This window comes from Cyprinus carpio, chromosome A13, assembly GCF_018340385.1.
Source record: "Cyprinus carpio isolate SPL01 chromosome A13, ASM1834038v1, whole genome shotgun sequence".
NCBI classification, from domain to species: Eukaryota; Metazoa; Chordata; class Actinopteri; order Cypriniformes; family Cyprinidae; genus Cyprinus; species Cyprinus carpio.
In genome coordinates, this window is record NC_056584.1 from 7,834,328 (window position 1) to 7,857,512 (window position 23,185).

At 36.7% G+C, this 23,185-nt stretch overlaps 1 protein-coding gene across 32 annotated transcripts in view; it reads right to left on the reverse strand.

Annotated features, from left to right (window-relative positions):
- Positions 1-19,957, reverse strand: part of LOC109094588 (collagen alpha-1(XIII) chain-like) — a 96,298-nt gene extending 76,341 nt beyond the window's left edge. For all 32 annotated transcript variants that reach the window (XM_042768554.1, XM_042768552.1, XM_042768558.1 and 29 more), the window contains exons 1-2: positions 19,314-19,957; positions 12,555-12,624 (exon numbers count right to left, since the gene is read on the reverse strand). In XM_042768554.1, the coding sequence (XP_042624488.1) occupies positions 12,555-12,624; positions 19,314-19,598 (355 nt within the window). In that variant the 5' untranslated portion in view covers positions 19,599-19,957. The remainder of the gene's footprint in view (positions 1-12,554; positions 12,625-19,313) is intronic.
- Positions 19,958-23,185: the final 3,228 nt, after the last annotated feature.

The following is a 23,185-nucleotide window of genomic DNA, read 5'->3' on the forward strand; positions in this document are numbered from 1 at the left end:
GAGGAGAAGAGGGATTGAGAAAATGGCTGAATTAGGTAAACTCAGTCAAAGACCACAGAGAGAAAGAAGGTGACAAAGCTATCAGACTTGACAGGACAAACAAAGGATAGGAAATGCTGCCTATCTGTTTAATTATCCTAATTAGTTCTTAAGTGCTTTACATGGATGGGGGGAGAAAGTTGCGGAGGATGGAGGATGGGGGCTGGACACTGGGAACACTGAAGTGGAACAGAGGGGACTGTCACACAACACAACTCAGTGGGGAAAATAAAGTTCATGTAATCAAAAGAAGTACAAAAATGGGTATTAAAAAAAATAAATAAATTGGATTTGTGTCCTGATGGCAATCAAAAGGCTCCAATGGCCATTCTTATAAGTACGTCACAGGATTATATGTAATCAGCACTTACTGAAGAGGGGTGAGAGGTCAGAGCTCAATGTAAGCCTCCAGGAGTTCCTTTAGCCTGAAACAGCTATTGTTCTACTGAATTAGCAGTCTTTGGTGGTTATCATCAGTCTTAAGCCAGTGCAACCTTAAACCTGTCACTTTGTGGAAAAAGAGTCAATAGGATCTCAGGAGTCATCCAAAATGTGCAGAGCTGGAGAGACTCAAAAACATTTGCAAACCCTTCTTTGTTAATTTTGTTAAATTCATCAATATGTTATGTCCAGTAGAAAGTACTGCTTTTTACAGTGTACACTATCGATCAAAAGTTTGGGGTCAGTGAGATTTTTTATGTAAAAAAAATAAAATAATAATAATGCTTTTATTCAGCAAGGATGCATTAAACTGATCAAAAGTGACAGTAAAGAAAAAATCAAATGTATTTTAATTAAATATTGTTCTTTTTTACTTTCCATTCATCAAAGAATCCTGTAAAATTTGTCAGAGTTTCTTCAAAAATATTAAGCTACAGCACTACTGTTTTCAACATACATAATAATCAGAAATGTTTCATGAGCAGCAAATCAGCATATTAGAATGATTTCTGAAGGATCATGTGACACTGAAGACTGGAGTAGTGATGCTGAAAATTAAGTTTTGCATCACAAGAATAAATTACATTTCAAAATATGTTACAATAGATCAGAGTTATTTTCAATTTGAAATTATAAAGAAATTGTTCACAATATTAGAAAATAATTCACAAAACCATTACAAACTTTTGGATGGTGGTGTACAGTACAACAAACTTTATAAATAGTTGAGAATATATTTTCAACTAACATAGTGTTTCCTTTCAACAAAATACACATGTAGATGAAATTAAATTTAAGAATCATGTGAAATACATTTGCTAGTAGTAAAAGTCAAATTATCATTAGCTCATATAATGACATGACCATAAATTAATAACTAATAAGTACTGTCTTTATGTGACCTAATCCTTTTTAAATGTCTCTCAATAATAACGTAGATATGCACGTCACTGATCTAATGAGTTCTGGTCTCATATCCAAAGGCGACTGAACTTCAGAGGAAATGACATAAGCATGGCTCCAAGGATGATTTACCAAATAAGTGCCTGATGTGGACATAAAAGAGAGAGGTAAGTCATCTATGTGAGTCTTTTCATACTGGGCCATCTGTTTTAGTCCTTATTAGCTTAAATGCAGCATTGATGCCAATGGTTTAGTCAGAAGAGGGCTGATTTCTTCATTTTTTTGGACCATGCATGCTTGAAAAACTGGAAGATTAAGCATGAAGACTCCTTTTTATCATTATGAAATAACCCTTTCTTTCAAACTTTTCACACAGAGCATGTTCAAAATTCAGAGAACATAAACAGAGAATAAAATCTACTTACAACAATCTTTACATTAGATTGTGCGTGGATTCTAACCTGCTCTGACACTGTTGATCAAATTCTGTTAGCGAGAAGCTTGATGATATCAGGTTTGTATAGTGCAGTAGATAATAAAACCTGTGATTTGCGTGTTATATACTCTTCTGAAGGTGACTATAACTACTGACAAAGCCATGAGTCTGTGTTTAGTTTCATGCTGGCTGGAGAGATCCTGTGCCTCTCTAAAAAACACAATAACTAAACATGTGCTTCAGTACCAAATGAAAGGCTGATATAAAGCAGACCACTTTCCAGTCATGACCACCAAATAATTCCTCTAATGTACACACCTTCAGGAACCATTAACTTCCTAAAAAACTTAAAGGGGACATCGGATGACCATTTTCCACAAGTTTATATGGTTCTTCATGAATGTCTGCAACATACTTTGATTAAAATTCTTCAATGGTCGTGTAAGGCCTAGTACACACATAAACGGGTATTTTTTTTTAATATAAAAAAAATCTCGTCCACATGAAAACACAAAAATATGCTATGAAGTGCTGTAAAGAGCATGCCAAGCCATGTTGACCACTCACAGACTCACAGACTCACCTCATGCAAACAAAGGAGACAGCGGTGCACAATCTGACATCAACCAAAGGAGATGACAGAGTGCACTACGACGTCGCAAACCAAAATCTCCGGTTTCACCGGCTACACAACAATACTGCAACTGGTGTTTCTGAAAATCTTCACTCTGGCAGGAGTTTTCATAAAGGTTCAGTTTCAGTGACCTGATACTGCGTTTGCGTGTGGACAAATGGCCAAACCGAAGCTGCGGTTTTGAAAATACCCACGTTCATGTGGACAGGGCCTTAAACAACACCCTTTTTACCTTGTCAAAAACAGCTCTGTTCACAGCGAGCCGTTTGGGTGCATGTCTCTTCAAACATTTTTCAGCACAATTCAAAATGTACATGCACAAGAATATTCTGATATTAACTGCAATTTGGTAATATTTTATTTATACTGTACATGCATCATCAGTTAAACCATAACCAGACTAATCTATCATTATAATATTTGAAGGAGTTAAGGGCTGAGATTTGCCTCTGAGCGGGGGGCCATGCTGGAGACATCCTCTTCTGCTAAGACTTTCAAGCACTTAATTAGTCTTAGACTATAAAAGGTGACACACGACCTTCAGAAATGTGCTACTACAATTTCAACTACCATAAAAAAGTAATAGGCTGAGGAACAAAAATAGTCCAATAGGGGATTTTTTTCTTCTTCTTTCAAATTCAATAAAAACTGTTGTTTTTGGACGTCTGCCCAGAGCTGTTAAGTGAGCAAGCTCCCTGTGAGCAGCAGTGAGCGGAATGCACCTTGATGCCCACCGGAAATCTGCTGGAAGTCGCAGGGCCTCAACCCATGATGCCAGCACACACTCAGCCTCAGGGGAGTAGGACTATGGATCACACACACACTTGAACACAAACCACACTGGTTTATGATATCAGACTATCAGACTCCTGGATTAAATGTAGATCCTGTGTCTGTCTACAATGAAATTTACTGCTTTCCAGTGGTTCAATGATCTGGAACATAATGTAAATAGACTTTAGGTTTTGATTTTGTAGCGTTGGCTTTGCTAAGAGTCCTATTCAATAAATTTTCAGTTTATCATCTATGGTAAGGTACATTGTAGCAGTACCACATTTTCCAAGATTTGTACTGTACCTTGCCAACAATTCTGACTTACACCAAAATTTGCTATTTATTCATCATTTTACATGCAATGTTACAAATATAAATTATAGAGTGAATGAACATATAATATTAAAAATGTGTATATTAATAACTCATGCAATTCTTCATGAGTATTGGTGAAATGTGAATATTGTTAGTGAATATAAAGAATATTCTATTACTAATAAACTTTTTTTTTACTTTTTTTATTAATAATTTAAACTAATACATTTGCCTGATAACATGCATTGACCTGAATTATATTATATAAAAATGTAAGCTATGATTACTGTGCAACAAAATGGTGTTGCTTTTAATTTTCAAACTTTTAGTGTATATTTTGATTAGGTTGAGCAGGCCTAGATGGACCAGTGCCAACCTGACCTTATGTGGCCTCACCACTGGCTACTGCTAAACAGCCACATACAATTATTTCGAATTTTTCACTAAAACACTTTTCCAATGTACTTTTTTTTTTCCAATTCTGTATCTCTTCCAAAAGTGGAGTATACAGAGTGTGCAACATGTGGAATTCAGCAGAAAAATTTAGAAGATTGGCTCTTCAGGTTTCCAAACTAAAGCTATTCTTCCAGCATGTGACTAAACTAACTAATTTCAAAAAGACCAGTAGAAGTGACCACAATGAGTTTGCACAGCGTTTGATATCATTCTTATTTTCAGTTGGGAGATTGTATCGGTTCAATTTACTTCTAATTTTTATCACCATCTGTAAAAGTACTTAAGATTTCTCTGAATCTAAAACCTGGTGGGAAGATTTTTGTGTTTCTTCATGCCCAAAGAAAAGTCTTGTTCAAAATATTTGTGAGAAATCTTCCCATAGAGAAAAATGCAGTCTGTGCACTCTCATTTCTAGCAAACAAAGACATTTTTGACTGGATTTACTTACTAATATTATTTGTTTATTAATGTTTTTTTGTCCCCCAGAGAGTAAGGGAGCAGATGGATGACGTCTGCACAGATTTTAACATGGTGTGCTCACTTTAAAGTTTGTTCAAGCAAATGAACAGTGTCACAATTGTTTGTAAAACAAAATCACACCAAATGTTGCTGTTTGTCCTGAAGTGTCTATTTTTGGATTCTTTGTGAATCAGAATATACAAGCAGAGACTGTTGACAATATGACAATTTGTTAAATTATTTGCACGTTTGGTTTATTTTTTCATTGAGTTATGTGCATAATTCTACGCTTCATTATGTAAACCCAGTTCTAGGAAACAATTTTCATACCTCTCGGTATTTTTAAATTGAGGGCCGTAGCATTGTTATAGCTCAAATAATATTCCAAGATTTCCAGACAAGCATTCATGTATATATTTTTTTCATTACAGACATTCCAACTGTATTTTTACGACAGTCCTAATAGAGTTTGGTTTTGATTACACCTAATTTCACCTTCACAGATTCACTATCATGTACCTGGTTTTGGCCAACCACAGTTCAATGACTCTGCATTTCCTCAAACTACTTATTCCAACAACGTTCCCAGAATAACATGTTTAACCAATGAATTTTCATAATACATTTTCCTTTGTTTCGAGTGAAGATTCCTCATGCCATCTTTGCCTTATGCCATCTAGCCACAGATATTTCTACAAGATTCAAACTGTTTAGAATCAAATATACAATGTGGATATCTTCTGTGATGACTTCAGGAATAAATATCCAACACAACATCTGTTATGTGAAAAACAGACATATTATTCCCTCTCTCTTTCCCACATACAAAAACCAATTATCCGGTTCTGACAGGTTATGAATCATTTAAAATGTAACTTAGTATTTTTAGTCATCAGAAACAGATAAACTCATTATTTCAAGTTAACACATCAACAATAAACCGACAGATAGAGTCACAATAGAGTCACTTAAATTCTACGGTTTCCCAACCCTATTTCTCTCACAGTCTCATCCTCTCTCTGTCCATCTGAAGATCTCTCGTCTGTGTCGTACATGACTCATAGACTACACCTCTCCCAAGTAAGGCTGTTCTCTGGCAGTTGCGGTGTAAAGTAATCACGGGTAAGGAAACAAGATCCAAAAGCCCCTCTTCCTGTCAGCATACACGTCAAGGTGAACTTGGAACTCCTTAAATAACCAGCAGCACGACCCTTTCACCTGACCCTGTTGTGAGGATCAGAGGAAGCCTCTTGTTTACAAGAGCATTAAGCTGTTTTTAACTGTAACTGCTAGAGTGTGTTTTCTTTTCTCCTTCTCTTGTGCTGTTCGAAAGATAGTATCAACTGGTTTTAATGTAGTGGGTTAATTTGAGCACTGTGAGGTTGCTTCTAATCTTTCTGTGTATTTCTCTTTCTCTTACCAACACACACTTGCAGTGCTCTTTGATCCAGTCCTGAGGGTCTGCATTGGTCAGTCATCAGCCAATGCATTGAGCATTCTCTGAGTGCCCAGAATGCCATGTGCTGTGTGCACCATGTCCCTGAGGGATCTCTGACACTGTGTGCCATATGCAATGCAACAGCCATAATGCAAGAACATTACACTGTATTCTAACATGTGTGGCACAATAAAGCAACAAGTTATAAAAAGCCATTTAACTCCAATGTTTCTGTACCACAAAAACCAATGAGCTGCAAAACATTTTTATGTTTTCTATTTATGAGATTAGATTAGCTCAGAATGCAATGTTATTTTTTTGGTGCGTTTTGTTTTCGGTTAAGCAAAAACAATTCTGTCTTTACACTAGCTAGTGTTATAAACAGTTGATACTGAAATTTTAAAAATGTAAATAAACCAGCCTTTCTGAAGTATCGCGTCTGTCTGGTACCCACTGATGGGCAGCTGCTTTCAAACACTCCTATGTGTATTTGTGTGAGAATTCTTTGAAGAGCATCAAAGGTTTCAATTCACAACTTCTTTTGCTGTTTTGAGCAATGTAGCCAATCACAGTCATCTGTTGTGTATGTGAATGCGATGGCCAATCAGAGCTGTTTAAGAATCAACTCAATAACACTCTTTTTTTTTGTTAAGCTCAAGTTTACACCTGTGAATCCTTTCCAACAAAGCATAAACTCTATGTAAATAAAAACAAAAATTTGTTGTGTAGCATAGACAGCTTCATTTATTATAAAGGGAGTTTTTGCAAGAGTGAGGATGTGCTGAACAAATTGACTCGCTATCTATAAGTTACCTATTCAAAATAAGAGTAAAAGTCTTATTTTCCATGCTGCCAAGTACACAATGCAAAGTTTTGGGAGTGACAACTGTATTTAAAAACATGATTGCATCCTAAATTGTCAATGATTGACAATGATGACTACAGCAATGGAGAGGACAAGAAAAATAGATCCATTCATTATAATGTATTCCATTATGTGTTCCGTACAACGTTTACCATTTTTTTGTTGTGTTGTTTTGTTTTTTTTGGTATTGTGAATTGGATTTGAACATGGATATACCACAAATTATATCTCTTTAATATCCTAGTAGTTTCTCCTAGAAAGCAAAGATATTAGAGACTTTTGGCTGATTCTAATGAGAGGATACCATAGTAATCTCACTAGAATTTCAAAAGATATCACAACAAAGTCTCAAACTGTGCTCAAACTTGCCAAGATACCAAAGTACGCAGTCAAAAGATCTCAAACATTTCTCACTAAATTCTCCTAGAGAGCTATGATAGGCATCTGCATTTTATAGTACTCCTGCTGTTTGTCAACAATTCAACTGTGTCTATTTTTATTTCTACTAAGTGTATTAGGAAAACATTTGAGTTGATACTTAACTGAAGTGTAACTGAGAACTCAATTACCCACTAAGCAATACACTTTTCCTCTTGGCTGTGTTGTGCTTTTTGGGATGATGGGGATGTTAAATATGGCAAATATGTCATACATCAAGTTCCCGGAGTCTAGCTCAGATTACACATGCTAGATATGGCTTCTCTTCAGACTGCATCCAGGTAAACTGTCAAATGTCACTTCCTGCAATGAAGCTTGTGGCTTTAGAGGCCTCTCACCCTTCCTGTTGTACTCGTGATTAATCCCATGCAATGAAATCCATCGTCCCGCTCTTTATGGCACCCAAAACAATCCAACACAGGACCAATAGAGAGGTGTCCGTGATGCACACGTTTAAAGATAGCACTCTTACTCAATCCCTTATGACCCCTGGTGACACAATGCTGGTCTGCGGTCGGAATCCAGTCACAAAGACGCTAAATCCTTCTGGCAATTGGGTCTTTGGTTTTTCAGAAATAAGAGCAATGGAGGGTGTGCGATACATAGAAGCCAAGAGGCTTTCTTTCTCTCTGTTTCCTACTACTATGTCCAAGAAAGTGCCATTCAGCTTCTCGGGAAACAATGTGTGGATTCAAGAGTGTTCTGGGCACTTGGGCCTGGATTCAATCTAACTGTCATGGGAGTTTTCCTGTACACTGACAAAGCTGTTGGCAGTAAGTGCCTCTGGGATCATTTTTACAAATCTCTGTTAGAACAAAGAGCATCATATCCATCAGTATGCCACAATTGTCTACACAGTTCATTCACACCTCGAGCAGTGTGCATTTGGTTTTCACGTCACCATGACCCTTCGATACCAGTGGAGAGGCTGGGCAGATAAACACCTTGTTCCAAAAACATTTTTTATGGCTATAAATCATTGTTGTTGTGTATACATTCTACGTTCTTGTTTTCTCTGATGACTGAATAGCGACAATGCCACAGTTGCTGTTAACAGAACTGTCACACATCCAACCATCCATGATAAGCCATGGATGACATTTTTTTTTTAAATAATGATGTTTATACATACACATCTGTTCAGAGGGTCACAGCTAAACAGCACGCACACTGAAAACTGACCTGAAACACTTGTAAACTAGTGGTGCTTAACTGGTTTTACCAAGCGGCAACTCAACAACCAAAAAACTGTTTATCGTACAGAAGTAAACAAAATCAAAGACATAAATTTACTTAAATATTTATTAAAGTGTTATGGTCATTACAGCTGGCTTGTTTGAGTGTTTGGTTTGTAAATGTCTTCTCAATGGTTTCATGCTCTTGGCAGCTAATAAATCACCACACAAATCAAGCTGTGGTTGCATAAATCATGTTTATCCTCGCTGCAAGTAAACCCATATTAATATTATCTGGACCATATTTGCTTTTACCATACATGCTTTTGTTCATGTCACGCAACCTGCTATGTTTACATCTGTCTATTATGATTCCCATAATAGTTAAAATATCAAGGTTTAAATTATTAATAAAAATATACAGCGGGTATAGAAGATATAATCACCCCCCTTTAAAATAATCACATTTTGTATTTCGCCCCATCCATTTCTCCTTCTATCCTGACAAGTGCTCCAGTCCCTGCCGCAGAGAAACACCCCGATCACAGGACATTACCACCTCCATGCTTTACTGTAGGAATGCTGTTATTTGAATGCTGAGCTGTATTGGATTTCCACCAGACATGTTTGGTGTTGAGGCCAAATAGTTCAATTTTAGCCTCATCTGCCATTTGTGGAGAATTTGTGATATTGTTGTCACATGCACACAATGACCAGTCTTTGTCAGAGATTCCTGCAGCTGCTTCAGAGTTGCTGTAGGTCTCTTGGTTACCTCTCTGACCATTTTCCGGCTCTTTCATCAAGTTTGGAGTGACATCCTGATTCAAGGAGGGTCTGTGTTGTACCATTCTTAATAATAGAATTCACTGTGCTTCTACGCATTGACAAAGCCTTTGAAGGTTTTTTTTTTTGTATCCATCTCCTGACTTGTGTCTGTCCACAACATTATCCTGGAGATCTTTTGACAGTGCCTTGCCACCCATAGTTGATTGTTTGCTTCAGTTGCCTGAAATGCTCCAGGAAAGCTCTTTTCAGAAGGTGATTAGCTACACCTGATTGAGTTTACAAGTCATTTTTTTTTTTTTTTTTTTTTTTTTTTGACATGTTGGAGTTATATATTTCACTTGGATGTTATAAGTTGCACTGAGTAAATATAAAACTGTGTCCGTCTTCAATTCGGGCTGCAAAGCAACAAAATGTGATTATTTTAAAGAGGGTGATTCTTTTCTATACCCACTGTACTCCATCAAAACATTTATTCTAGAGCAATATGTCACTGTAAGTAAGAGGAATTTACTTAAGCAACTTAAAAGAATATCAGTATAGAATATTAAGAACCAGAACGTGGAAATAACATCTCTAAAACAGTGCCAAATATTCTAATAGCTAAGGTTGTGTGATATATTAAAATAAAATTTACAGCCAATCACTGAAACACTGCATCATAAGCTGCAAGCGTGTGAATAAACAGTGCTGCATTTCACTCAGAAACCTTTATTTATTTGACAGCAAACTGCCTAAATAAAAGTTAGATGGTTTGACCATGGAAATTTACACATAAATATGATTGTAATTGTATATTTATACAATAAAATAAAATTATTTATTAAATACTTGATTTTGTATATTAAAGTGCAATACTATTATTACAATACATTTCTTATTTTGTTTAATATTTTAATATTTGTTTAACAGTTTTCATATTGAATGAGTCAAAAACAGTTGGAATGAGATTTTTTTTATGTTTTGTTTACTTCATGGTTACTGAAAGAGGTGAACCCATGTGTGAAGACTGGTTCACACAAATAGAAAGAAAAGAAAAGAAAAGAAAAGAAAAGAAAAGAAAAGAAAAGAAAAGAAAAGAAAAGAAAAGAAAAGAAAAGAAAAGACAGGTGCAGATGCACTCCCCAATTATTCTAGATTGATTTTTTCCCCCCAAACATAGCTATTCAAATCATCTGGTAAAAATACCTGTAGTCTTTTATGGCAACATATATTGCAGAAAAACTAAATATTGCAATTTTAGTTGTATCCAGTAATGTGCAGCCCTGTTATCCACACAGGCTTATTCATGCCTGCAATGTAAAGATGACTGAGAAGGTAATTAGCTTTGTTCACAGTAAGAATGTGTGGCACTGTTACCGCTTTAGTGCTGAAATGTGCAGTGCTGGAGGGTAAACAGTTGTGTGTATGAACTGACGCTGACTTTGTTAATAAAAACAATACTTGGAGGATTTCCGAGTAAATGAGAATGAACCAAATGGGTTTTTAAACACGAGTTGAGTGAACTTAACCTCTGAAGCCCCTTGGGATACACAAAATCAGAAAAAATAAACTCATTTGGATGTGTTGAAACATTCCCCAAGCCCATATGCCAGCTGTTTTGAGAGCATAGTAGCACTGCAAGAGAAACAGGTTCGGCCTAAACACAGAATTGAAAAAAAAAATATTGTGCAAAAATTATGTATAAAACCACCAGGTACTCTTATGGACAATCATCTTCACTGAAGAATAATAATACTGAAAGGCACATGACAAACACATAGCATTCTTTATGTACTTGGAAGAGGAAGCGCTAACTATATGCTAAAGCACTATTTTGTTGAGGGGTCCATAAAATTTTACCTTTGTTGAAAGAAAAGTTACTACACCTCAACTGTAGCTCAAACATTAAATCAATGCTATACGAATACAAGTGAGTCTGTGCGTTTGATGGAGTCACAGACTATTACCCACCTCTGAGCACTCAAAATAAACAATGGAATGGAAGCCATCTGAACACTGCGCGCTGGAATGATTGACAAGCGGCAGCTGGTGTCATGGTGAGCTACATATATGCAGACACTTCCTTACATACACATAGTATTTATACACATACATTATAAAAATATGCACAATGTATATAAACTGTACTTTTATTGCACTGTATCTACTGTCAATTCAGTTAAAAAGGACCATTTTATGCTGATACTTTGCCTGGTTGATGGTTGAAACGAAGTAAAAGTGCAGACTGTATTGAAAGATCAGACACTCTCCCATGGCACAGCAATAAACAACCAACACGGCCATTATCTAGAATGCCTGCTGTTAAACGGTCCCCACACCTGGTTCAGAAGTGCCTATCCAAGATGTGTCCATCTTAAACTGGTTTCACTACGCTGTCTGAAGTCACTTTCCACTCAGTTAACACAACAATGACTAGTACTGACTAGCCTAATTAACAAGGAGATGTCTGTACCATCTGGCCTGGTTCTCAGAGATGTGTAAATTCACACACACACACACACACACACACACACACACACACACAAACACAAAAACACACAAGCACGGGCTATAACACAAGAGGCTGTCTAATGACTGACTGACTGAAGGTTATGTTAGGGAAGCAAGTTAAAATGTAGCTGTAAGGAAGCTTTTAGTAGAAAAGGTGTGACGGACTACCAGAATTGAGACCATTTTAATTTGTATATATATATATATATATATATATATATATATATATATATATATATATATATATATATATATATATATATATATATACATATATATATATATATATATATATATATATATATATAGATATATATATAGATATACACAAACAAAACAAAAATGTATTTCTTTCAAAAATACTTTCAGACATTAAATATTCTACAATATTAATAAATTGTATAAATACTTAATTTAATTTATAATTAAAAAAAATTGAACCCCCAAAGAGTTAACAGTCTGTGACTTGTTAGTCGTACGCTGTGAACCTTGTTGACTGTTCCCTGCGCTCAGAAACAGCAAGATGATGCCATCCCAACACTCCGGCTTGCATCACGACCCGCTCAAACACAACCTGAAAGCAATGACTGCCAAATATGACTGCACATGTCACCACAGCAATGCCAGTCCGAGGGACCAGTGAACGGGTTGGGGAAACAAGACTCTTTTCACTGATTTACATTACATAGGAAATTAAATTTAGTCAATGGTGATCACATCTCTATTCTGGCAACAATAGTATCTCTTCACGTACCTGCAGACAAAAGACTATTTTATGAAGGAAAGCTCAAAAGGCTTAACCGCAACATACTTTAACTGCTTATGAGACGTAACAGGAGGAGCACACTATCACAGGTGTGTAGAGATCGAGGAGGGGTGAGCTGTGGATGAATGTACAGACATACCTGGAGGACAGATGCAGTTATGAGGTGCATCCCGAGCCGCCCGGATCTTCGGTAGACGTGCTGCTAATTTCTGGAAATAAACAAACGGGACATTTGAAGTCAGCTGTGCAGAAACTGACCACATTGTATAAGGTATAATAAAAAAGCTAGTGTAGTTGGAGTAGTTTGTTAGTATTTGTTATTCATGCGAACAGAAAATATTGATATAACCAATATCATAAAATATTATTATTAAATAACATCATAATATATAACCACAAATAAATTATTAAATATATAGAAAATATTTTAAACATATATTAAATATATATAGTGGTGTGAAAAAGTTTTTGTTATTTTTTGCATATTTGTCACACTTGAATGATTCAGATCATCAACCAAATTCTAATACTACACAAAGATAACCCGAGTAAATACAAAATGCAGTTTTGAAATAATTATTTATTTTATTAAGGGAAAAAAGCTGTCCAAACCTGCCTGACAATACATGAAAAAGTAATTGCCCCCTAATTCTAATAACTGGTTATGCCACCCTTTGAAGTAACAACTGGAATCAAACGTTTGCAATAACTGGCAATGAGTCTTTCACATCGCTGTGGAGGAATTTTGGCCCACTCTTCTTTGCAGAATTGTTTTAATTCAGCCACATTGGAGCATGAATGGGCCGTTTAAGGTCATGCCACAGCATCTCAATCGGATTTAAGTCTGGACTTTGACTTGGCCACTCCAAAACCTTAATTTTGTTTTTCTTGAGCCATTCAGAGGTGGACTTGCTGGTGTGCATTGTCCTGCTGCATAACCCAAGTGCACTTGAGCTTGAGGTCACAAACTGATGGCCGGACATTCTCCTTCAGGATTTTCAGACAGAGTGCAGAATTCATGGTTCCATCAGTTATGGCAAGTCTACCTCCACCATGTTTGACTGTTGGTATGATGTTCTTTTTATGAAATGCTGTGTTGGTTTTATTCCAAAAAGTTGTCGCATCAGTCCACAGAATATTTGCCAAAAGTCTTGGGGATAATCAATGTTTTTTTGGCAAATGTGAGACAAGCCTTTGTGTTCTTTTTGGTCAGCAATGGCTTTTTCCTTGGAACTCTCCCATGGATACCTTTTTTGCCCAGTCTCTTTCTTGTTGTTGAATGAACACTGAATTTAATTGAGGCAAGTGAGGCCTGCAGCTCTTTAGATTTTGTCCTGGGTTCTTTTATGAACTCCTGGATGAGTCGTCGTTGTGCTCTTGGAATAATTTTGTTAGGCCGGCCACTCCTGGGAAGGTTCAACACTGTTCCAAGTTTTCTCTATGTGTGAATAATGGCTCTCTGACCGTGGTTTGCTGGAGTCCCAAAGCCTTAGAAATGGCTTTATAACCCTTTCCAGACTGATACATGTCAACTTTTTTGTTACTCGTATGTTCTTGAATATCTTTAGATTGTGGCATGTTTTGCTCTTTAAGCATGCTTCACTTTGTCAGACAGGTTCTATTTAAGTGATTTTTTAATTCAGCAGGTCTGGCAGTAATCAGGCCTTTATGTGGCTATTAAAATGTAACTCAGCTTTCTAAAAAGCTTTTTTCCCTTAATAAATGAAATCATCATTTAAAAACTGCATTTTTTATTTACTTGCATTATCTTTGTGTAATATTAAAATTTGTTTGATGATCTGAATTTTTAAGTGTTATAAATATGCAAAAAATATAATAAACAGGAAGGGGGCAAAAACATTTTCACAGCATTGTAAATAAATTACATGACATTTGAAATAGATTCAGAAGAAAACTCCCTGAAAAGCTATTTTTAAATTGACCTAAGAAGCTATTTTGCGCTATGACCTTCACCAGGGGCACAACTTCTATTGTTTCTGCATACCTCTGGAGCCATTCACTCTTTTAGCAGCGTCATGTCTGTGTGCAGTGAGGGCACTAACAAGTGATGCATTAGTTTAACAATGTAGGAGTGCATACTAGGTCAGTAATTGAAATAAACCGAATTGGTTACATTGAAACTCCAGGGTAGTGAAGGTATCAAAGTGAACACTCAACTCTAGAAGAACAGGATTTAAAGAACAGTTGGTGCTCTTTAAAAAATTACATTTCCACAAAAGTGACATTAAACAGAGCTACTACTGTATACTGTATATCCAGACATTCTCTGCCTCCCAGCTTTAATGGTAACTCGATGCCCAGTATTTGATCTGGTTTTAACAATCTATTTTGAAAGGATGACAAAACGTTTTACAATTCCATTGTCAGATTACTACTAAGACCCCAGACTTTGAGCCTACAGGCCTAGCTTTATCACTCTTTCCATTTCTTTCATTCTCTCTCTCTCTCTAATACAGCTACTACTGCATTTTTAGCCAAAACGTACAAAACCGCAGCTAAAATAGACATACCCACTGTATGCAGTGCCATTTCACTGGTAGAACAATCATTGATTTGCTACATTTATGACTGAATTTTAAAGTTTGTCATGTGTCTGCATTGTGGTGCTATTGGTCACGCCCTCTCCTCTAATACTGAAACAGCTCTCAGACACTACAATCTATTGTAGCAGTTTTTCCACACTACTGAACTACAGATATTGTTAAACAGAAACAGCTTATGTAGGTTAAGAAGAAAAGGAAAACCTAAAGAACACTAAAATGAAAATATACTGTACATGTGACAGCAGGGTTAAACAACAGACGGTTGTTCTGTGAGCACAGAAGCCATGGAAAATGCATTACAATTTGGAGGGAGCCTGGGCTGTGTGTAAACTGCTTTTCCACAGGAGCAATGTCCAGGGATAATGCAGACGCAACAGGGTTTTTGCCAGAGCTTTAACTCATGATTTTCCAGTGCTGCATTCCCAAGTTATTTCCAAATAAAATGTTTCTTTAAAATATAAGCATTTTCCTTTTTTTTTTTTTTTTTTTTTTTTTTTTTTTTTTTATTACATCAAACCATGGGAAAGTGCATCCAAAACTCTGTTTCACTTAAATTTGAGAGCTCTCATAAACAATAAGCGTCACAATAAGCAAACAATAGCCTGTGATGAAAAGTTAACATGAAAAGTTACAATGATGGGAAGCACCTAGAATAAGATCTAAAGACTTAGCTTTCATTTTGAAGCACAATAGGTTACTGAAGCATTTAATTCTGGTAGAGTGTGTTCCTTTATGCTTGAATAAAGGTGTTCTTAAAGTCAGCATGAAATCAACAATGACCCTACTTTCTTAATATGCATCTTTGGTCTTATTGTGCACAATTAATCTGTGCACTATATTCTAAATTAAAAAAAAAAAGTTTATATTTGTAATCTTTCATCAAAAAGTAAAAACTTGCACGCCTCTGAAACGACTCTCCTTTTCAGCTGATGTTACAAAGAATGTTTTTCAACCATCTGGCTTTATTTTGGAATGCAACACCCACTTTTCACAATCCAGTCAAATCTACAGTACATCTTGTCCTGTCTGCATTTCTTCTCATAAAATACCCAATTAAAACTTGTGAAAAAATGATTACACTCTTAAAAACAAAGGTTATTTATTGGCATCTGGTTCCATTAAAAACTTTTAACATACATTGAACCTTTCCATTGGACAAAAGGTGGAAAAGGTTCTTTAAATGATTAAAATGTTCTTCACACTAAGAAAAAATTGGTCCTTTAAGAACTGTTTGCTGAAAGGTTCTTTGGGGAACCAAAAATGGTTCTTCTATGGCATCGCTGTGAAAACCCTTTCTTGGAGCCTTTATTTTTATCAATGTATGGTTTTATTTATCAATAAAATGGTTTCATGCTGACTTTAAGATGACGTGATGTAAATGGTAAGGTTGTGGTAATGGCATGAGACAGCTGATGTCCCAGTGCTTGCAGGGATAGGTTGGGAGGGAGAAGACATTCTCTGCCTCCCAGCTTTAATGGTAACTCGATGCCTAGTATTTGATCTGGTTTTAACAATCTATTTTGAAAGGATGACAAAACGTTTTACAATTCCAATGTCCGATTACTACTAAGACCCCAGACTTTGAGCCTTCAGGCCTAGCTTTATCACTCTTTCCATTTCTTTCATTCTTTCTCTGTCTCTCTCTAGTAGTTTAGCTGCTTTCCCCCTTAACAGATCTTGATTCCTCCCCTAAAGGCACGTTCTGTTATATATTGTGAAATCAGCACCATTCTAACCTTCAACAGGTACTTCCAAAATATATGTTTCTCAGTTTAATGGAGACATATACATGCAATTTTATGGTGATGCTGAAATATTGGTTGTCAATATGTCTATGAGAAACATCTGCCCATGATACCAGAACACCCCTGAAATAAACACATTTCAGATGCTTTTCAAATGTCCATCAGTATTAAACAAAACTGAAGCCTATTTTAGCATTTTTTGTTTTATTACAATTGAGCACATTTTCCACATTTTAAGCACAATTCTACCCAAGATACTTTTAACACCTCAGATATTTTACATGCAGTTAGGTGACGAACCACCAGAGGCCAGTGTGAAGGGACCACTGCCGCAAGCAATGTACTATATATATATATATATATATATATACATATATATATTGCTTTTCTCCACCTCACCACTTCAAGCTCAATCCTATTCTACAGAAGCTGTTCTTGGTCAGCGCTAAAGCTGGCGAGAGCCCTAACTGCTTGATTGTTGATGTAAAACAGGTGGTCATATGGTGACACAATGTGTTCAGCAGGTCTTGCATGCTACAAATAATAGTTTTGCTGAACAACAACAGTCATATCTTTCAGTAGCAGATACATTTATCACTTAACAGACTTTCTTAAAATTCAGCCAGCCAAGTGTGGATAATAGGGGGTCACCTACCGGATCACATCAATTATGTGTACTTTTATTAAGGCATCTACACTAATGGATGTGTCAAAATAGCAGCAGGAAATTTTGGCAATATGACTCTGTTATTTATAGACACCCATTCTAGAGCAATGCTAAGTAGGATGTGAAAAATTTAAGCCATGTAAAAGAGTCTGATCTGGCACTTGAAGAGCTACAGTACCTAGCAAACTTAATTCAATAATCAGGATTTAATCATTTATCACTTACGTGGCAATTATTGGTTAAAACATTAACTAATAAGTTTATTTAGAGTCAGTATACACTGTAAAAAGTAAACACGTGCATTTGTTGCTTTAAGGACGTATTTCTATCTGATTCTATCTATACATTCTTGTTCCGTTGTTGTAACCTACTTCAATCAGGTTTATGTTATATAAAACAATGAAATGCTGTTTTAACTTAAGTGCTTTATGTTGACGCAACATACAACTTCCAATAAAGCTCAGAATAAACATTTAAAACATGCACATCTGCTCCATGTTGATTGGTGAATTTTGCTTCAATAAAAAATTGTGAATTGGGGTTATTAAACACTTTATGTTACAGCAAAGTGAAAATCCAACTGACAATGCTACTCTTCAGCACAATGGTAACCACAACATTCAATAACAGAAACTTAACCAACATAACTGAACATAACATTAACATAAACTACCAACATCTTTCCCTTTACTGAAAAACACATAAAATAACACTTAATCCCTAAATTTACTCTCCGCAGTCCCTTGCAAAACATGCTGGGGGGAAAGGCATTGTGAGGTAAGTTGATTGTTGAGCTTTTCCCATCGATGGTCTCCAACTTAACTCACAATGCTTTTGAGAAATGCAGCCTTGGGCAATGGACCTGTAGTTCCCAGCATGCTTTGCAAGGGACTGCATTAGGAGAGTAAATTTAGGATTTAAAATTTATTTTATGTTTTTTTTCAGTAAAGGGAAAGATGTTGGTAGTTTATGTTAATCTTTAATGTTCAGTTATGTTGGACATTTAGAGGAGTTGCTGTTACTGAATTTTGTGGTTACTGAAGTGTAGCACTTGGGCATAAGCTGTGGACACTCAATGAGTTTAATGCTAATGTCAATACTGCTGTCAGTCTTTATTCTGCTTTAGTGGTTCTTTACACTTTGTGCGTAATAATGCTGTCAACCTTGCTAAAAAAAAATCTGTTTTTATCAGTAAAATTAAATCATTTATTTCATTTCAACAAAGCCAGTTATTGTAGATGTTACCAAGTTGAAACAACGAAAAAAAAAAATTTCAGTGTAGAAGTTATTTTCTCTGCCAGTTAAACGAAAAAAGTAGTTATTTATTAGTTATTTCTTTCTTTTTTGCGTTTTATCAATTTAATTTAGCTTTTAATCAATTAAAAAAGGAGTTACTGAGATAAACGAGAAAAACGAGCAATAAGACAATACAAACAGACAACAAAGCAAACAAAGGAATAAATAATACCAACCTATAATTAATAAACAGAACTAAACACAAGCCCCCCAAAAGTGGGTACAGCAATCAAAAACGAATTATTTTGATCCATGTGCATGAGCGTTTGAGAGTCGGCAGAGCTCAAGCTGTGCGCACTGAAGTGCGTAAACAAACGAGGGCCCATAAACAAACTAATATACGGACGAGGAGATTGAGAGCTGAGCTCGTCAATTTCTCCGCCTTCGAATTCACATTTTAACACACCTGAACGTAGTCACATAGTATCTACCTCAAACTCTCTCTGCTCATTGACGCACTTCTAACTTCTCGTTGAAGACAACACTTCATCCAGATGGGACAACGTGAACATCTTCTCTTTAACTCTGTCCTCGCACTCATGACTCAAGCAAATAGCTTGTATGAGTATGTCTATATGTTATTACAACCACAGACAAATGTCTGGAGAATAAAAGTCACCCCTCACCTCCTCTAATATCTGATCCAGTCGACTCCACAGGACGGGCTCCACCTGTTCCACAGAGATCCAACTGGAGATACGAGGATCTCTGTCCTTTTCCAAACTGAGCACCCTGGACTGCAGATCTGACGTCCTCAGGTAGAGCAACACACAAACTCCAAACGAGATCAAACACACGCAGATTCCACACGCGTCCTTCCAGTTCGTCAAAGGGCGCTTTTGGCAAGGATGCTGAACGCAGGTCCTTTCCAGACCGGACTGAGGTGATACTCGCAATTTCATGTCCTCCATGTCTGTGAGACTTATGTAATCAATTTGATGTTTATCCAGCACTTAATCACGCTGAACGGGGGTCGTGCTCAAATAAACTGATTAAAGTTCTCCTTTCAGGCAATTAAACCGCTATTCACGTGAAAATATCAATCTTCAAAACGACCTCAACAGAGGCATGCTGCCCATACAAGTGCATGGAGATAACTGTTGGGTGATCTCCGGCTCTAATGGGAGTCCGTGTGCTTCAGTCGTGCCATTTGACGGGTTTGTCTGACTGGCTGCTGCGCGCTCGAGTCTCTCTCAGAATGAAAGCTGACACACACTACACGGCTCTGCAGCGCTCACCACGGGACCCTTCGCTTCTCTGTCGCCGACAAGCCCCTCCTTTCGGTTTATTTAGGCTAAACGGTAGGGCGGGATTCACGGAGGAGCTGATCCCGGCTTTGATCCGGATCTGGAGAACGATATTTTTAGGTGCCTCGCTGAATCAGTGCGTAAAGTGAACATGATATCCACACAAACATTGAAGTAAGAGAAACTGTTTCTTCATCTAGACCCAAGGTGCGAATTAAGAAGGTGTTTTCAAACAATGTTTCAGTTACCAAAACATAAGACCACAAATTAGTCAAAAAACGAGTGTGCTGTGCATCAAATTGCCAACATTACCATTGCGAATTGGCCACACTCCAGAGAAAGCTGAATTTGAATAAAGAAGAATTAATGAATTACAATTGGAAAAAATTCAACAGGTGATGGCCTTCTGAGAAATGAAGTGGTTTCCCTGGTTTGTAAAGCCATTTCATTCTGTCTGTCTTTAAAGCCTATAAAACCATCAAACTTCAAGCCTTTTTAAACTTTTTTTAACCTTTAAAGAATACTGCCAAGCTGATATTCAAAGTATATATTGATTTTGTCTTGATACTTGGCTTTCCTTTTCTTCTTTTTATAATTTATAATCATAAAGACTGTTGTTCTTAAAACTCCAAACAACTGGGCTGTTAAGGTTACACACTCCTGCTAAACTACATGATTCGTCCTTTTGGAAAGTCTGACAAGTCACCCATTTCACCCACGACTTGTACTAAACACTACTGAACACATACTAAACTGAAATACAACCTTGATAATATAGAGAGTTAAAAGTTAAATAAAATATAATTGCGACATTCATTCAGTCAGGCTGTTAAATTCTGTATTATGTATCTTTCACAAATATAAACTTTATGAATTGTTGACTTACAGTAAAAGTCTTGCTATAAAACAGTTATGGATAGCACTTAGAAAAATAATGAGATAATGAGAGTTGGATGTCATCAGTCGATCAACAATGTAAAATTGTCTGTTTGTTTTGAACTAAAGGTCCTTTTTGTAGCCAGAGTTCAAAGGTTCACACTGCTGTTGTTTATGTCTTATTTCTCATCCCTCTTTTTAATGAATGCTTTGGATACAAGTAAGTAGCCATTTTAGCAGACATCTGTTTATCCTTAATGATTACAGTACACTTATTACAGTGACAATCCTTCTGGAACAACCTGGGGTTACACAGCAGTGATGGTTCATTGAGCTTATGAGTCTCAAACCTACAAACTTTTGGTAAGCCGCCCAGCCCCCCTTTACCCATCACAACACCACATACATTAGAGACTGTAACTATAATCTGCCGGTTTATTGCCAACACAAACGTTAAATGATAAGCTTCACATATGGTGTCATAGGGTCAGAAAATAATTCATTAATATGTGTTAAACATCTCCTTTCAAAACGAATTGTATCTTCTTGACAGGCAGCTATACATTTCCATGAATCTGGTTGATTTGTTTAAGAAACCTTATCAGCATGAGACAAAACAAAGTAGGCTCCCCCTCATCAATCTTTTCCACCTCCGCCACTTACTCTTTGATTATTCCCTCCTTTCATCACAATCTGTGTTGAGTGAGCTGGAGAGAATAGGAGGGGCTCTTTATTTGAAACTCAAAAAACTAATTGTCCAGCCTAATCTAAGTATGCAGCTGAAGGACAAAGCAAACTTGCATTTTATCACCAATTATCTCTAAAGAAGAAAGTTTCCTGGCCGAAACAGAAAGAGAACACAAAAAAGTTGTTTCTAAAACAGGAGCCAGAACCAGGCAGTACATGCACAATAACAAAAGGACAGTTGTCCCCTGTCCACAAAACACATGTGAGTTGGCTGTCAGGGGAATATTTGGCTCAGTGCAGCTAATGGAAAGGGCTGATAGAGTGGACTGAATGATATCTAATTCTGCTCCTGACACAAAGACATCTGAAAGGTACTGTATTTCAAAATACCTCTTTTAAAGGTGTCATATGATGTGATTTCAAGTTTTCCTTTCTCTTTTATTGATATGTTATTTTGATTTGTAAAAACTAAAGTCTCAAATCCAAAGAGATATTCTTTATAAAAGTTAAGAGTCAACCACGTTCCACTGGCAATACCAAGGCTGAGGTGCCCTTGAGCAAGGCACTGAACCCCCAACTGCTCCCCGGGCGCCACAGCATAAATGGCTGCCCACTGCTCCGGGTGTGTGTTCACGGTGTATGTGTGTTCACTGCTGTGTGTGTGCACTTTAGATGGGTTAAATGCAGAGCACGAATTCACCATACTTGGCTGTATCTCACGTCACATGATGTCACGTCATAATGTACAGTATGTGGAAAATAAGGTGTTTTTTGAACCTTAAACCGTATAAACACATTTCATTACACCAAATACACAAAATGATGTTCTTTTTAGCAACATCATATGACCCCTTTAATAGATTTTCATTAATCTGTAAATGAAAGGTAATCCCAGTCATAATTACTATTTCATTTGTTTGCTGTTTTGCTTTCTGTAGCAACTAGGCCTGCGGTTAGCTGAGCAGATGAGCTTTGGACCTCCAGAATCAAGATCGCCGACCTCAAGTGGCGGCTGCTCTAATTACATTTACAAAACCACACGGGTGGATTATATTATAGTCTTCCACAGGCCCACAGAAAGCTTTAAAAAGCTAATAGAGAATTTCCTGGCCCACGTTGTGCAGCTGTGATTTTAGTCAAACTAAGAGATGTCCTTCCACTATCAACCACATCTGAAGCTCTGATGGCCCCACAGAGGTTCATTACACATGAACTTGAGAGCGTCAATGGAACTGAATGAACTCAGTGTAATTTTGGGATGTAATTTTGTTGATTTTGGGAATGAAAAATTAATCTGGAAATGAGTGCGATGGACTTCCTTTTCAAAATGATCTAATATTGTTGTGCAATTTATTGCACAATTATACATACCCTGTTGAATATATACAAGAAAGACATCAGTTTTGAAGAAATACAGACTAAATGGGAATACAAACTGTCAGATACATCTGTGACAGATTGTGGAAACTTAGAAAATGTCTTTTAACGGAGCAGATCAAATTCCCAACATTGCAGAGAGTATCAGTGCATGAGGAAACAGCTCCTGTTATTCGTTTCACTCGAGAACATCCCAGCACTTTCTCAAAGCAGAGCCGTTTCATCTGGTTCACCATAATGCAAGGGCATCTGGACACAATTTGAACATGACAATTTTCTGGTCAACTACTTAGTAATCATGCAGTGAGTTC